General features: G+C 37.8%; 1 protein-coding gene across 6 annotated transcripts in view; it reads left to right on the forward strand.

The window, feature by feature from the left end:
- The window catches only part of LOC145303559 (uncharacterized), a 234580-nt gene that overhangs the window by 49008 nt on the left and 167214 nt on the right, over positions 1–18358 (forward strand). For 2 of the 6 annotated variants that reach the window (XM_080145065.1, XM_080145068.1), the window contains exon 1: positions 7037–8212. The exons of 2 other annotated variants lie outside the window; for them this stretch is intronic. In XM_080145065.1, coding sequence (XP_080001191.1) covers positions 8159–8212 — 54 coding nt within the window. In that variant the 5' untranslated portion in view covers positions 7037–8158. Of the gene's footprint in view, positions 1–7036; positions 8213–18358 lie in introns of those variants that run through there. 2 more of the 6 variants (XM_080145069.1, XM_080145070.1) reach the window with 1 other exon arrangement.

The raw sequence follows: 18358 nt of genomic DNA on the forward strand, positions 1-18358 counted from the left end.
CCACTCAATCCAAGTTAAAACAATGGGAAAACTGTGGTAGATGATGCTGTGGAGGATTGCGATAAGTGCCGAGTTTAGAAATAAGATCTTAGACTATTCCAGCTCAACTCCTCACTGACGACTAGAAAATAGTAAGCATTTGGTTTGGTTTAGTTGTTTTGTTTTATGGCATAGCAACCATTTTTCAGGTTATTTAATGCTGAATCCAGTTATTTTAGAAAAAAAGGTTTTTATGCTTCAAGTTGTTTATATCTTCAAATATTTATTTATGGTGTGTTTTTTTTTTTTTTTTTTTTTATGCTGTCTTATTTTACGGTGAATCAACACCTTTCAGATTATATAAAACTGAATCCAGTAATTTTGGAAAAGGTTTTTATGGATTAAGTTCCTGTACAATCTTAGAGGTGGAATCAGTCCAGAGCTTTCGATAGGGCCGACCATTGCTTCCTGGCATCTGTTCTAAAGTCTGCCGGATTCCAACCAGGCTTCTACAAATGGGTCTCCGTACTGTACTGTGCTCTGATGACAATGGTACAGGTAAACAAAAAGCATTCGAAATCTTTCACTATCTCCCGGTCCGTGTGCCAGAGCTGTCCATTGTCTCCTCTGCTTTATATTCTTGCATTGGAGCCGCTACTTTGGAAGCTGAGGCAGGAGGAGGTAAGTCTGGTCCTGCGTGGGATTGTGCTGCCTGGCAGATCGAGAGTCAGAATTTCTGCATTCGCCGATGACATCACCATCTTTGTGTCAAGCTTCTGAAACATCGAGACAGTGACAGAGGCGCTCACACGGTACAAAAAGACAAAAGGACCATGGGGCCAAAATCAACTGTAGCAAGTCGACCGGACTGTGGTTGGGAGCCTGCAGGGGCACTGACTCCCTTCCTGCTCCTTTCAGTTGGACTGACGGCTCGGTTCGGATCCTTGGTGTATAGTTTGGACCGGATCTCCAGTTGGAAAAGAATTGGTTGGAAATAAAGTCAAAAGTCAATGACTCATGAGTTTGAAGGAAACTATCCTTGAAGAGCAGGGCAGAGGCGTGTGCTACCTACATCTTTCCGCTCATCCTTTACCAACTGGCTATACTTCCCCTGCCTGAGAACTATCCAAAATCTCTACAGAGCAAGTTGTTTTCGCTTCTTTGTGACAAAGGGAAACATTGGGTTTGCAGACAAGTCTGTGTTCAATGTTTATGTGAGGGAGGTTTGGAAATATTCAATTTGAGGTGTCATCGAGATGCCAAGAGGCTGGCCTTCCTGAGACGAACCTTGAAAGAAGAGTCTGCATGGACCTCCATAGTCAAGGCCATTTTTCCTGACCTGATCCTCGACAAGATCAAAGTGTGTCGAAAACCATGGAGAGACACGTAGTTCTTGAGAGAGCGTAGGGCTGCACTAAGGAATCTCCAAATGTTCAGCAACCTTTCACGGCTGACTAGAAAAGAACTATATAAGGAACTAGTGAGGGGAACTGCTGCCAATCTACTCGTCAGGCCAAGGAAGTGCCGGCATGTGTTCTTCGATTTCAGCGAACTCAGATGGTACTGGGTGTATGTCAACTAGGTGACAACTCGCATCGCTCCCGAATGACCTTGCCTGCTGGACATGTCCTACGTCATCCCCAGTACAGAGCCGCTGTGGGACAGGGAGAGATAAATGGTGTTTTTTGTGATCCTGGCTGCAGCCAGAATGGTGATATGGAGTTCAAGAGTGCAAGAGAAGCTTGGGGTCGAATCTGTTGCTGATCAGGATTTGGTCCTCTTCTTCAAGCACCAGCTGAAAGTAAAGATCAGATGTGATAGGAAAAGATTATACTCTGAAACCTTTGACTGAAGATAGTGAGTCTGTGCATGTGTAGAGGTGCCAAGTTGGAGTTTGCGTTCCCCGCCTAAGCATAACGTACATGGGTCCAAATCCTGCTGGACTCCAAACCCTTAAACCAAGCGTTTAGACTAGGTTCTTGGCCCCCTCCTGCCCCAATAGGAAATCTCAAAGATACCCACAACCTGATCTTTTCTTTTTTGTCCCCGGCTATCCCAATAAGCAATCTTGGAGAAACTTCACATACCCGCCCCAACCCCAGTTTCTTTGATTCTGCCTAGAATTTCAGCCCCATATAGAGTGCTTGTTTTCAGCCAACACCAAGCCAGAAAACAGTGGACGTTCTACCACCTAGAGAGGGTTGGGAGGGTTTTACTAACATTTTGATTATATTTTTGGACTTTTTTCATCTCAAACCAATGAAATAAAATTAAACAAACGACTTTTTATAAAATTTATGTTTACAAGTTTATTTTATTGCTTACTAGCAGTTCAGCCTGGCTTTGTTCGGGCCCGATGTACTGTTCATAACTTGCCCTCTGTGTAAATACACTTTATGTAAGACCAAAATTTGTTTAAACCAAAATTTGTCTGAGTAATTTCGTAGAGACCGCAATGGTCAATTTTTTTTTTAACTTTGACCCCAATTTTGACCCCTTAACACTTATCATTTTGGTTTCAAATCAAAATACAAATTTTCACCCATGTCCAAGTTTCAAGTCCTTAGACCCAAAATTGGCGGAGGAAGTTGGTAGAATCTGCAAAGGTCAACTCTTTCAACTTTAACCTTTTGGCAGCCAAATGTTCGCCCCAAAACTGATTAAAATGCTTCCGCATGTCTGAATACCCGTTATGTATAAATTTTAAATGTTTAGACCTAAAATTGGCTGAGTAGTTTGCTAGACACCGCAAAGGTCAAACCTTTTGAAATCTTTTGAACTTTGACTACTTGGCAGCTCAAATTTTCGACCCAAAGCGATTAAAAAGCTTGCCCTATCTCTGAATACCCTTTATGTAAAATTTCAAATGTTTAGACCAGAAATTAGCTGAGTAATTTGGTAGAGACCGCAGTGGTCAAATTTTTTTTAAAATTTGACTCCAATTCTGACCCCTTAACATTTATTGTTTTCAGCTCAAATTAAATTAAAAGTTTGATTCATGTCCAAGTAACCTACATTTAAAATTTCAAGCGTTTGGACCCAAAATTGGCGGAGGAGTTTGGTAGAGTTTTCAAAGGTCAAATCATTGAACTTTGATCCCTTGATAGCCAAATTTTTGGCCGAAAACCAATTAAAAAGATTTTCCCAAATCTCAATACTCCTTATGTAAAATATCGAGTCTCTAGACTGAAAATTGACAGAGTAATTTGTTAGGGAAATGCACACACACACACACACACACACACACACACACACACACATTTTCACTTTTATAAATATATAGATAAAAAAAAATTGAAATAAAAAATAAAATAAAATAAAAAATAAAACACACACACATACGATATGATTTGAGAATGTTAGGTACATGAACCCCAGTGTGCTTGAGGTATTGTGGTGAATGAGGAGACTAGCAAAGGTACAGTGACAGGATGACCATACACACCTCCTCCCCAATTTCTGAGTGGCGCTTCACAGGTAGGCCGTTTGTATGTCTGTTTCTATTTTCCCCACATCCCGCCCTGATCTCATAATCACAGAGATGGCAGGGAGGTAGTGCTCTCTTCTGTCGGGTGCTCCTTCAAAGGGGGACTGTGCAGGCCTCTTCTCCACTTGCACTCTCATTCTCATAGTCTGAGGGTCGAAGAACACTGCCTTTCCTGAGAGGCTACTAATATCGGATTTGCTGCTTGATGAGAATGAGGTTAGTGCGAACTAGAGTGATGGCCCACTGGCCTCAGCCCCAGAGTCACTCCTGCTGTCCAGTGATTGTTGTAACTGTGTCGCCGGCCTCAGGTCCCTAACATGATAGGCACATTGTCAACCATGACTGACTGCTAACTCACCACATTGATCACTCAGCCCTGTGTATATCTGTCAGTGCACAGGCTTCCCGGGGGCTTCACACAGACAGGATCCTCCGGTGCGTACGACCCCTGTCCTTCCTCATTGGCGACTTCTCTGTTGTTGTAGATTCCCTTTTCTCGGACGCAGTATTGGTAGATTGCATTTGCAGGTGCTGTTCCTGGAGAGACACCATCCTTCAGCATGATATTGTACCAATATACGACTTCTGAGACAGTGCACTGCCTCCTGGCTGCAATTCTTTTGATGCTGCGATAGCTCCTCTCAGCAATACCGTTGCCAGATGGCACATAAGTACATTGCAGTCGCAACCAAGAACTGCCTGATCTTCCAGCTGCAGAAGGCTGGGTCATTGCCTGTCAGCACCTCTTCAGGCATGCCTCTTTCAAAGAACACAGATTACAGCTGGCGAATAATGTAGGAAGAGTCCTGGCACCCAAGTGGTCTCCAGACCACAAAGCGCGTAGGTCCACAATCGATGAGGGTGAGGAAGTGATTGCCACCATAATATGTGATATCCATGCCCACTCTCTGCCATGTGCCGCTCACTCCCAATTGCCCTTTTTTCCACTGTATTGGAGCCGGGTCGATTGATTGACATGCCTGGCAACTTTCCACTACTCTCTTGACATCTACCCTTCTTACTTCTGAGTCAACCATTTTGGCAAAATACAGTATTCGCTTAATCCCTGGGTGTCCACATTGCCGATGAATCTCACTGATATGATCTGCATCCATATTACATGCGACTGCTGCACCCAGCTGTTGCAGCATCTCAGAATCTCCCCGGGTATCAGCCAGCAGCCACCGTGGTGGTACTCGTGTCAGTGCATCTGCTCTGTTGCTTGCAGACCTGATCAACGTTACGTCTACAGTCAGGTTATACTCTAATTGTATCAACCAGGGTGGCGAGCTGCCTTTGTATCAACATCTCACTCACTGCCCGTGTGGTTAGCTGTGCTCTTCCAGTCAATGCATCGGTTATCCACCGATGAGTGCACGCAAAGTCCGTGATAATATATAGTACCCTGGCTTGCCACTGAAGCACCAGGGTAACTCCTTTCAATGTGGTATCAAGTTCGGCCAGGTTTATGTGCCTAGAATTATTCTCTGGATGAAGCCAACAGACATCTTCGATAATGCCATCATCAACCGCAAGGGCAACTCCAAAGGCTAGTGAACTAGCGTCCACCCAGACTGTGAACTTGTTCCTGTTAACACACCAGTTCTCTCGCACAGTGTCGTCACGAGTCACTCTGGCCAGAGTTTCTGTAAGTAAGCATGCTCAAGAGCATGGCATCATACACTTAATCGTTCCATCCCAATGATACGGATGTGGCACGATGTCTTATGACCGCCACTGCCACCTTGAGCCAATCACACCAAGGAAGTGGCCCACTAGCTTTCTACAAACAGAAAAAAACATTCCGACAAGTGATGTTAGATGGGACTTCCGGAACGTCACCACCTCTCCTCCAGTAGAGACCCTCCTTGCTATCGCTCACATACAGGCCAAGTACTTTTGCCCCATCTCGCAGATGCTCCAGTTCCTTGCATGATGTTAGTCCAAAGTTCTCAAAGTGCTCTTTGACTGACTGGGCAGACAGGAGTCTCTCATTCACAAAGATATCGTCAATGTAAGACGATGTTGCCTGGCGCACAGCCTCATCCTCTTGCTGGATCGTGTGGATAATTGCTGTCATAATGCCTGCTGCCATGTTAACTCTGAACCCTAGCCTGGTCAGACAATAGCGAGTTCCTTTAACTTCCACAGTCTGAAATGCCCACAACACTTTTTCTATGCATATCTGCAGGTCCAGAATTGCCACGTCTGACCGTTGCTGCTGCCAGTCCCTTAATTTGAGCACACAAACATCCGCCCCTGCCCTGTACAGGTCGATATGTTTATTAAGCTTGTGGTAGGCCATGATGGGTCGGACCTTCTGTTTGCTATCTTGTAAGACAGCCATCAGGAGAGTCAGTCTTCGGGGTGGGGGTGGGGGTGGGAGCCCGGGTGGGTGGGGGCCAAGCTCATCCTCGGGGTATGGAAGCAGCCAGCCATTGTTTATCCAAGTCTGCAGTTCTTCTTCCTACTGCTCCCTGAGTCTCATTGGAGGAGAGTAATCTGATAGTCAGTTCCGTAAGGATATTGAGGGTTGGTCGCCAGACCACTTCCGAGATGCCGTCCATGCGTTGGTTTCCCTGTTGTACACCGCATGAAAGTCAGGCTCGTCCAGGATAATCACGGTGCAAATACATTTCTCATGTCGGGAGAACTCTATCTTGCCGGTGCAGTCCACAGTGATTCCACCCAGCTGTGTAATCAAATCCATCCCTAGAAGTAGGTTGTACCCAAGCAGCTCTCTGTCCATCACCAGGGCTTACACGGTTACTGCAGGTCCATTGCCGATGCTTGTGCTGATGACGCTCACCCAGCAAGAGACCAGCGGCCCTCCACCCACGGTTAGCACCAGAATTTTCTCCTTGTACCAAGTGTTGCAACATGCCTTGCGTACCAGGGTCTGGGTGCACCCAGTGTCTACAAGGGTGAGGCATTCACGTCCATTAATGCGCATGCTCAATGTGGGCAGAGCGTCTTGTTCAGTGATGATCTGGGGAGAAGACTAGGACTGTAGCTTACTCCCCTTGCCCGTTTCCCGGACAGGATCGTGCCAGGTGTCCCCGGTTTTTACACTTGGAGCACTGAGGGCCACTAAGCCTTCGAGTCAGTGAGTGCGACGATAAACAATCACAGGCCAAATGGTTGGAGCCACCACACTTGTAGCAGCTCGTAACGGTGCCGACCCAACGTGTCCCCTTTTTGTGATAATAGAGTTTGAGGCTATTTGTACAACTAAACGGCAAATCTGCCAACTTTTCAATAAATGTTTTCACAATTATATTTTAATAAATTTTTATACAATAAATGTTTTGGTTTTCAAATGGCGCTCGCACAGTTTAAACAATTATGAATATGTCATTTTATTTTCTGTTTTTAATAAAAAAAAAAATGTTTCATGAAAAACTTTCCCGTTTTCATTACTTAAATCGAAACATTTCCAATTAAACAATTATGGATATATGTTCTCTTTCACTTTCTTTATTTACTTTTTTTTCATAGTTCTTTCCGGAAGTTTATCTAGTTTAATTTTTTTTTTTGTTTTTGTTATTTATTTCATGCTTCAACCATAGTTTAAAATACTGATTTCTCCCTTGGATTTTTACGGCAGGTGCGTGAAATAAAATGGCATCTCCAGTTTCGGCGATAAAGTGTAGAAGTACCGTTGAAAAATGATTAAAAAAAAAAAATACTCAAAATCGAAATAAAAGAATGTGGCTTTCAATACACAAACTGCTACGGCCATTTTCGGAGCTCACTCGGGATTTTCTGCCGATGATCAAACTTGTCCGGATAAGTACTGAAATCCTCCGGATACTCTTTCCTTACAAGTACCAAAGGAATCTTTGGGTTTCTCTCCACTATGGCTGATCCATTTATTTATTTCAATGTAAAAAAAAAAAAAAAAAAAAAAAAAAAAAAGAGTAGGAGAGAATAAGGTACTTATTGGTGGTAGGAGTAAGTCAGTCAAATATAAGAACAGGAACACACCCACTCTCGCATACATATGACTAAATGGCTGCTGCTGCTGTTGTTTTTGTCGCCCGAGAAACCACCACACTAAAAAAAAAAAATAAATATGTATATATGAGGAAAGAGTAATTCTACTATCCCAAATACACGCAAGTAATATTAGTAGAGTAGCAACACTAGTAATACCTGCCAACGTTAGTAGTAGTCGTACTACTAAACAATAAGCCGTATTACTGACGGCAGAGACACAGCTAGTTTTTAGCAAGTGCTCGTAGAAATGCCGACTTTAACGCCTACCATCGATGGCTCCTGTCGTAGCCAAACAAATCGACTCTCACACAATTTTTGTCGTGGATCTTAAATTAAATTATATATATATATATAAAATATTAAGAAATACGACAGGTTTTGTTTCAATAAGATCAGCTAGATGAAACAAACCCGTGATACATCTATGTTATCTATATCTATGTATAAAATACCAAAACCAACTGACCCAGGTTTTCGTAGATCTTTATACGATTAAAAGAAAAACAACATATTTCTAACCATATTTCGTTTTGTAGTACAGTTACACTATTGGTGATAAATACAAAACCAAACAAAAATACTACGACATATTATTCGTATACTTTGTGATACGAAGTAAGTAATTAATTATTATTTAAGTTACATTTTAAGTACGTTTTACTTTATTTTATGTTTTAAATACAACGTTCAACCATGGCTGGATATTACGGTTTGGAAAACAAAGAAGTTATTCGAATAAAAGTAAAGGTAAGTGTTTTATTTTATATAAAAACACAAAAAATATGATTTCATTCATTCTTTATAGCGTATTTATTTAATTGTCTATTAAATTTATATTCTTGAAAATGAAAATGTTCATTTGTTTTGTTTGTCGTGGGCATTAGAAGATAAAACTCATTCATTCTTTGTTTTTTTAATTTAATTTATAATTAATGTTAAATGACCCCCCCCCCAATAATTTCGTTTATTTTCAATAATAAAAATCAAACGGTGCTTTTGTGTACTTTTGCCACCGCGCTATTTTTAAATTAAATTTTTCATGTTAATTTCAAGCTTCACGATATTAAAATTTTTTTTTTATTAAATTGTTCGGTGGAATCGCGACGCAGAATAGTTACAAAACACATTTCCATTCCCATGTTAAGAATGGCTTTAAAAATAATGTTATTTCAGCACGGTGGCAAAAGTGCACAAGTACCAAACTAATTTACAAAATTATTAATTTACTATTTTTACAGAATATACACCGAACTGTGTTTAACCTTTTCTCTACCAACTAACCCTAAGCTATCTTTTAGGTTGAGTTCGGTAAATGTCGGTTTGGTTTGCTTCAAATTCTGTTGAAGCACACCTTTATTTATTTTGGTGCTAAATGCACTTACTGATCCGATATATTTTTTAAATCGTATTTCCAAGTTTAAAGTTTTGATATGTTTTTTTAAATTCAATTGTAAGGTTAAAGTATAGAATAGGTACAAAACACCCTCCCCTCCCCAGGTTAAGAATGGCTTTTTAAATAACATTATTTCAGCACGGATCAATAAGTACATGACTGAGTCCCATTTATTTTTTTAAAATTTTTATTTTTATAGAATCGTTAATGTTTCCAATGCAAATAGTTCTCTGGGTACCCCACACTGCAGTACTACTCCACATACACACATACAAATCTCCGAGTGGATACGGAGCGAATCTATAAAATTCCCCATTTCTTTCGTAGGTTTAGTCGATCTCAATCCTGAACAGTTATTTTCATTAATTTTAGCAAATTAAAAAACAAAAACAAAAAAGAAACTTATTAATTATCTAACTAATCAGATAAAAACATTAATAAGATTATGGTTTATTTGTTATATATATTTTTGAAACCTACTTTCTAAAAATATATATTTTAACACTCGGGCATCATAGAACTATTGGTAAAATTTTACCCTTTGACCTCCCCCCCTCTCCGCTCTTAATGGAAAATGAAAAAAAAAAAAAAAGAATTCATGCGATTACTTTTCAACAATCTGAAAACACGAAGAAAATAGTTTAGACTTTAGAGTAAGGGTTCATTTTTCAATGACGTAAAAATGATTACTCAGTTCTTGATCACATAGTATAAGACGGAACATGTTTTTTGAATGTACATATGAAATATGTTAGATCAAAATAAAAATGGCGACCATTTGGGAAATAATAATAAAAAAAAAATCTTGTTCTGTCCTACGTTGTGTCGTTAAGAATTGGATGACTCTTTTATTACGTTATATCAATATTGTGGCAATCACGCATATTCATTCGAACCATTGCTCCGTTAACACTTAATAGAAAATAAACGGTGACTGCCGATTTGGCATTCCCGCTGAAAATAAGGCCTTTTCAAAACGGGTTATTGGGCAAATGTGTATTTCAGCGGCGTAAATTATTTGACAGACAAAAATTTATAAAAATTATTTATTTTTATATAAAACACATTATTAGACCCTAAGGCTGAAATAAAACCCGAAAAAATTTAATTATTATTTTTTTCAACATTTTGTTATTAGACTAAGTGGTGAACAACGGAGATCGCCATCTTGTTTTGAAATTTTGGCCTTTCTAAGGCTTGCCAGAGTGGCCTTTTTAAGGCCAAAATTGGCCTTTATTACGCTCCTGCGTGGAACCATGGCGTGGCTACCGAGAGTACGGTGGTCGTGACCATGGCCCATGCAAGAGCGTTAAAAAGGTCAAATTTGGCTTCAAAAAGGCCAATCTGGTAGTCCTTACAAAGGCCGAATTTTCAAAACGTTGGCGGCCTCGATTGTTGGCTAATAAAAAATGTTGAAAAAAATAAAAATTAATTTTTTTCGGGTTTTATTTCAGCCTTGGGGTCTAATAATGTGTTTTCTATAAAAATAAATAATTTTTATAAATTTTTGTCTGTCAAATAATTTAAGCCGCTGAAATACACATTTGCCAGTTCTTGTTTGTTTTACTTCAATGTCTTTAAATATGATAAATCAGAATATCCGTAAACTTTTTATGTTTACTTTTATGAATATATCACAAGTTTCTTTCTTTTTTTTTTCTTTTTCAAATGAATATAATATATATAAATTTTTTATACTTTACAGACACAATTTCACAGAAAAATGAATGCATCTTAATAGTTCCAAGAATATGAAATTAAAAAAAATGATATGCGATACATTCATGAAAGTAACTAGAAAATTATTGCCAAAACAAAATATATATTGGTGTATATAGATTTCTATATCAGTTCAGACGATGGCAGGATATCGATGCGGGAGGGTTTATAGGTGTACTTTATACCTAGGCATTTCGAAACCTAATGCTTCTCTTCAGAATAAGAAAGAAGAAATTAGGTTACATATAAAGTGAATGCGACGTCTAGCTTAGGGCACACTAGGAAGGAGATATTAGGAAGGAAATATTAGGAAGGAAATTTTAAGATATCTGAAAATATGAGGGAGAGAACAGCATGGGGGGGGGGTAGGTGAGGTATTCATGATTGATGACATAAAGAGGGGGTATATTGCAGGCAGAATAGGATTAAAGAATTATGGAAATTATAGATAGAGTAAATATTTGTGCTTTTCCCATGGTAAGCTTGGGGATTTATCTAAGGCTCGAATTAAGGTGAAGATTGGTAAAATAATGAGGAGCGGTCCAGAATAGTGTCTTATGGGGTAGGGAGAGTGGGGGATACGAGCGGATGGGATGATAGCCTAAGTAGACGGACTATATATATATTTGTTCACTGTTTTTAGGAAAGAATTCCATCAAAGTGCTTGATTACAAAGAAAAAATTTCAATATAAGAACTTAATATTTATTTATTTAAAACAGTAAAGAAGGTCAGAAAAACATTGGTATCGTCGGTTTTAAGCCTAACATAAGGGGGACCAGTTAGTGGTAAATAATGTTAGGCTCTTGTCAGCCATAGCCTAACATTATTTACCATTAACTGGTCCCCCTTATGTTAGGCTTGAAACTGACGGTACCAATGTTTTTCTGACCTTCTGTACAGTTACATATGTTTATGAAAAAAGACTATATTGAAATGGTACATAAAACTCGTGGATCTATTTTCAGCAGGGATGCCAAATCTACTTCCACCGTCTTTCCTATTGTCACAGAGCAATGGCTCAGATGAGTATGTCAATATAGTTAAGTGCCCCCCCCCCCTTTTAAATTTAGAAAATGTTTTTATTGCATTTTCACCCCAAACCAGACACAATGCCACTTTGATGTAGGGAGCTACTATCTGGGACATAATTTGTAGGGAGCTGAGCAGGAAGATGTCTGTTTACATTACACTTCTGCATGTCAGTACAGTCCGGGAAACAGGAACCTGGAAGGGAATTCCAAAGTCTAGCATTCCTAGAGAAGAAACTATTAGAGTAAAAAGCTTTCTTACATCTAGGAATTTCTACTGTATAGGGGGTGGGATTTTGCTGCTTGTTGGGTTTGTTGAGGGTATTTATGGTGCGGGAGGATACAAGGGCTTGTAGTTCATGGGAATATCTACCATTAAAGTACTTGTAAAACAGGCAGAGGGATGGAGCATTTTGTCGATGGGACAGCAGTTGAAGCCTAGCTGATAGTGCGGGACCTATTATGTTGGCGACTCTCTTTTGAATCCTGTCTAAGAAGGAGAGACTAGTAGCAGATGCACCAGCCCAAATGTGGTAACAATGCTGCATGGGCGAATGGATAGCCTTGTAGAGGTTACTCTTGGCTGTAAGTAACTTTCTAGCACGGTAGAGAGATCCCACCTTCTTTGCAGCAGCCTTGCCAATGCACTCAGTATATCTGTTCCAACTCATGTTCCCTGTGAACGTCACCTATTATGTTGCTAAAGAAATTATTATTTTATTTTTTTTTTTTTTAATGAATTTTTTAGATTTTATAGTGAATGATGATCACTTTCCTAAATAAGATTAACATTAAATGAACCAAAACTTTTTTTTTTTTGTCTTTTACAGCAGTAACATTTTGGTGGTGGTGGGGGGGTTACAATATTTTTTACAGACCATTTTTTTTTTTTTTTTTTTTTTTTTTAAATTAATATCTATGATTCTAAAGTATTTGTACAGAACAGCACAAAAGTATAATTATTTTTTTATTTTTGACTCAACAATTTCTGTAAATTTTTTGCCTTTTCACCTCAAACAAGGACTACTTTGATGTAGGGGGCTATTATCTGGGACATAATTGCAGGGATATTATGTAGGGAGCTGAGCAGCGAGATGTCTGTTTATGTTACACTTGAACTTCTGTGTGTCAGTTCAGTCGGAGAAGGGACTTCCAAAGTCCAGCAGTTCTGGGGAAGAAACTATTATAGTAGAAGGCTTTCTGGCATCTGGGGATCTCTACTGTGTAGGGGTGGGATTTTGCTGTTTGTCAGGGGTATTTACGTCAAGGAGGTACATTCGTCAGAGCATATACCATTAAAATACTTGTAAAACTGGCAGAGGGATGCAACATTTCGTCGGTGGAAGAGGCTGAAGCCTAGCTGACAGTTTGGGACTTATTAGATTGGCGACTCTGCTTTGAAACCTGTCCAGGAGTGTAGACTAGTAGCAGATGCACCAGCCCAAATGTGACAACAATACTCCCTACATACATGGACGGATGGTGGCCATGTAGAGATACAGGATACATTCAGGCGTAAGTAACTTTCTAGCACAGTGTAGAGACCCTACCTTCCTCGCAGCAGCTGTGGCAATGGCTTCAATGTATCTTTTTCAGCTCCTTATTCCCTGTGAACATTAAGCCGAGGAGTTTGAATGAAGTACTTTCAGGTAATGTCTCATCAGCCATAGCTATTGGTGGTTAAAAAGGTTTCTTGTAGTTATTAAAGGAAAGAAGCTTATTCTTAGTAGCATTAAATGTTACCATCCATTTTTGTCCTCATTCCACTACAGATTGGAGGTTTTCCACTATTGCCTTAGATATGTGTTCATTTGTTTTACATTCATGCCTGCCATAGAGCGTGGTGTCATCCACAAATATACTCATCTCAGAGACAGTTATATTAGGGAGTTAATTTATGAATATCAGGAATAATAACGGCCCAAGGATCAACCTTTGCGGGACACCTGCATTTATATTGTAATTTTTATTTTTCTATTGACATCATGGGGTCAAAGGGGAAAATTTGGCACTTGTGCGCTACTAGGATGGCCGACGGAATCACTTTTTTGGTTTTCCAGTTGGGATATAGGGAGAGTATATAGCAGGGGCAGACAAATGAAATTTCAGGACCGAATCGAGTGGACCTGAACGAGAATCACCTGCCAAATAATTTTTATAGAATGTTTTAGCATGTAGTATAGTTTTCGGAGTTGGGGGTGTTTATTCCGAAAGCCGTTCTTAACACAGGATGTTGGGGTGTTTATACAACACTGGGTCATTCGTAAAAGAATACCGGTTAAAATTATAGGTGGGGGAAGGGGTTTATTCTCGTTCAGGTCCGCTCTGAATTGAAAATAAATGCTGCTTTTTTTTTTTTTTAAATTTATTTTATTAATGCATGTTCTAAAAGTTTTTTTCTTTTTTGAATAAGAAAATACAAAACTAACTTGTTATTTTTAAACAAAATAGACTTTTTTTTTACATTTTTAATAAAACATGAACATAATTTTTGTAACGCATTTTTGGAAGCAAGTTTCTTGTATTAAAAAAACAAAAACAAAAAAACTTGCATTTATTTTAGATTCGGTCCTAAAATTGCATTGCTGACCTTGTTATGCACTCTCCCCATGTCCCAACTGAAAACCAAAAAATGTGATTCCATTCTTGTAGTGCACATGCGCTGAAAATTTGACTGAATTACTGACATTTTCCCTTAAAAATAAGTTTCTTTGACAGACAGTATACAATTCATTTAACACATTTTTTTTATTATTAAATAGTAAATACTACTCCATAGGTTTTATTCAGCACTTCTGCAGTTTAACATTTAAAATCAACATTAGAAATCCATCCTTAAGATGGAAAAAGGAGGGGTGTTAGGTGGACGGAACTCTCCTAAAATGAAAACAATTTTCTTGTGGATGTTACTTAAATTCCACTAGTGCCATTTATTATTTCACTAGTAAATTACTTCACTGTTGGATTTACAATTGGTCAGTTTATAGTATTACTCCCGTTTTCAATGTTTTTATTTGTTTACGGTTACATTTAGAAACCGTTATTCGGGCATTTGACAACCTCATAAAATCATCTGATCAGAGACGAGTGATTCAATGCTTAGAATTACACTTAGTAAGAAAAAATACAAAAAAAATATTTGATGTACGCACTCGTCATATTCCAAAAATTACGTAAATTGATCAAGTATTCGTTCTATGACGAGTATGTACACCATAAAGATGTTTCTTCTCGGTGTTTGGTAAGATAGTCGACAGATCGATTTTTTTTTTATTTTTAAATATGTTCTTTTAAGCAGGAGCAATATTACGTACTTAATTGCCATGTCGAAATCAATAATACAAGATGCCCTCAATAAATCTCCAGATTTTTTTCGTATGAGCACTTGATTTTATTGACACATGAAACTCTAGTCCCCTTTGAAGTAATCCTCCTCCGGCTGCAATGCACTTGTTGTACCATTTCAACTTCTGGGAGGCCCCATGGAAGTCCTCTTGTGTGAGCATGTTAATGACTCTCGTCACAGACTCTTTCATCTTCTTAATTGTCTCCTAACGACAGCCTCTAACTTAGAGTCTAAGGTTTTCCTTGAGCTTAGGGAATAAGCAAAAGTCATAGGGAGCAAGGTCTAGAGATTAAAGAACAGTCTTGATGCCCATCTTGGTCAAATAGTCTGTGAGAAGAATGGAGTTATAAATTGGTGCATTGTCTTGGTGGAATTGCCACTGACCCGATTTGAAGAGTGCCGGCCTCTTCTAAAGGAATCTCTTCCTGAACTCCCTTAAAACTTCAATATAGTATTCTTTGCTGATTGTCTGTCTAGTGGGAACCCAGTGCATGTAGATCATGTCTGTGCTATCAAAAAAAAGATCATAAGTTTCTGGGTGGATTTGCTCTGTCTAGCCTTCTTGGGTCTAGGAGAGTCAGCATGCTTAGACTGGGAACTCTGTCTTTTGGTCTCTGAGTCATAACAGTAGGTCCAGCTTTCTTCGCAGGTCACCAGAGCATCAAGAATTGCAGCATCTGAATTGATCAGCTCATCCATCTTCCTGCTGCCATGACAACATCTTTCTTTCTGATCTTCTCTGAGCATCTTTCTGACAAACTTTGCGCAAATCTTTCGTATCTTCAATTCCTCGCAAATAATTGCATGTACAGTTCCCACACCGACATCAAACTGTGCACTTATTGTCACTATGGTCCTTATCCATGAAATTCTTTATTTGGCCAATCAACTCTGGTGTTCTGAATTCCCTACTCCTCATAAACCCTGCCTTCCTTGAATCTCTTATGCCACTCCAAAACTGATGCTTGATTCATGAAAGATGATCCAAAAGCAGTTTGAAGCATTTCATATGTTTCTGTGTCAGTTTTTACAAGTTTAAAACAAAATTTTATTGCATATCATTCTTTTAAACTATCCTCACAGTCCAGATTGCATTATTTTAATTCACCAGCTGTGACAATCGGACTTTTGGTAGGGTGTATTCTAATTCCTACTGTAGCTGTTCATTTAAACCTGAAATCATAAAAATTGGTTAGTCATTTCATAAGATATATAACAATAACATACTGAATTTTCAAGAGTCTACGACTATTTTAAATGTCTTTACAAAAAGGTTTGGAAATTTAAGTATTTATTTAATAATTTTAAAAAATTACGAAGTAAAATGTTATTCATGGTTAAAAGTAATTTTTATGTAAAATTGGGTGAACTAGGATTTTTTGTAGATGTTAAAAAGTAGACGGTGAAGAGTTCACACATGGGACATGACTCGAAACGCAAAATTAAAAAAAAAATGTCATGCCTTCAAACATTTGTAACCTATAGCGATAAACTTTTTATTATTAAAACCAATAGCAGTTTTTTTACTCGAATTTTCGTAATTTTTTAATATATTACTATTTTCGACATTACATAAGTATGAAACAACATATTAGAAAAAAAAATCGATCTGTCGACTCTACCTTAACAAGCTTCTTTTTTTTTTTTTTTTTTTTTTTTTTTTTTTTTTTTAATAATTCTAAATGGGCACTCGTGATTTTATAAAATTATCAGAAAATTTATATTATTGGGTATGAGATATTGCCAACCTTTATGATGTGGTTCCTCCTGGAAATACCCGATTCTAAAATCCAAGTCGGCATTAATGATGAATTGTATTTGGGAGGAGGTTTATTATTAATGTACGCATGAAATATGGCAAATCAAAATAAAATAACATGAAAACTTATCAGTTGAAAAATTTCACCATGACCCGTAGGTATGTAATGTTTTCACTGGAAATGCGTTGGTTTAAAAATATCACCACTGTAAGCAAACACTGAAAATATGGGTGTGCATTACAGTGGACAACAGAACAAAAAAGTGGTCAAGAAACAAATGCATAACAAATGTTACCAAAGGCAAGATAAGTGACTCTGGATAAGTTTTTGGTGGTCTGACCGATTTTAAAGTGTGTTTTAAGACTCTGAAAATATCAGTTACATTTATTGGGTGGATTTGTATTGGCATTTTTATTTATTTTCAAGATTGTGAGCCAGAGCATCATGGTGCCATCTTTGTTTTTGTTTTAACTTAAACACTCAGCACTACTTGCTTTTCACGTTTAAAACATGCTTTAAAATCAGTTAAAACACCAAAAGCTTATCCAGGTAGCTAGAAGAGTAACATATCTTGCCTTTGGTAACATTTATTTATTCAATAGTTGTTTCTTAACCTCTTTTTTTTGTTCTGTTGTCCATTGTAAAACCCAAAAATATTACTATACACCAAAAATTATGGGAAATTGCCGAGTAGAATTTTAAACATAATAAAAAGTAATTATTCAGATCCCGAATGACAAACATGCATGTTGTCTTTATGTTAGAAGGGAGATAATCTTCTGCAAGTTGGTTTGACACAAATGCTGTTTGGAGTTCGTGGAAGTTTGAATATTAAATTTTTATTTTTTATTAAAATTCTACTCAATAATTTTCTATAATTTTTTGTGTACACTTAGTTTTGACTTCTATGAATTTTCCTGTTATTTTATTCATTTGTTTTTTTATTTTATTTTAATATTATTTTTTTACTGTTATTTCATCTTAAACAAGGCACAGTGCCATTTGGATGTAAGGGGCTACTGTTTGGGACCAAAGTTAGAGGGATACTATGTAGGGAGTTGAACAATGAGATATCGAACTTCTGCATGATACTTGAATTATGCATTTTAAACTTTAATCCAAGCCATTATATATAAAAAATAATTTTATAAAATAAACAGTAGGTTCTCTACAGTGCAATGTAGACTACAATATTTTGAACTTAGCTTCACATGCCTCTTGCAAAGACGTTCTCCAAGTGCATCAATTAGAGCAGGCAATCAATCGATTTGATTGAAAAATGGGCTATTTCATTGATTTTGATGACAATAAAAATATGGGAATGGGAAACATTCGTTGATCATCATTCAATCCCCAGCAACGTAGGGTAACCCTGCTAATATATATATATATATATATATATATATATATATATATATATATATATATATATATATATAGTGTGCTAGTCTATGGAGAGAAGGTTGACTCTGTGACAGGGTTCAAATCTCTCGACTGGCAGTAATTGTCATTTCCCCCACTGATGATTTTGTAAGCATAGGTATAAAAATAATTGTTAAAATTTATTTATAAAAATATCGTCGTATATAGACAGTCATCAGTGATTTTTTGTTTGTTTGTTTGTTTGTTGTTTGGGTGGAATTTT

This window comes from Euprymna scolopes, chromosome 19 (assembly GCF_053919585.1).
Source record: "Euprymna scolopes isolate OS-2025 chromosome 19, ASM5391958v1, whole genome shotgun sequence".
NCBI classification, from domain to species: Eukaryota; Metazoa; Mollusca; class Cephalopoda; order Sepiida; family Sepiolidae; genus Euprymna; species Euprymna scolopes.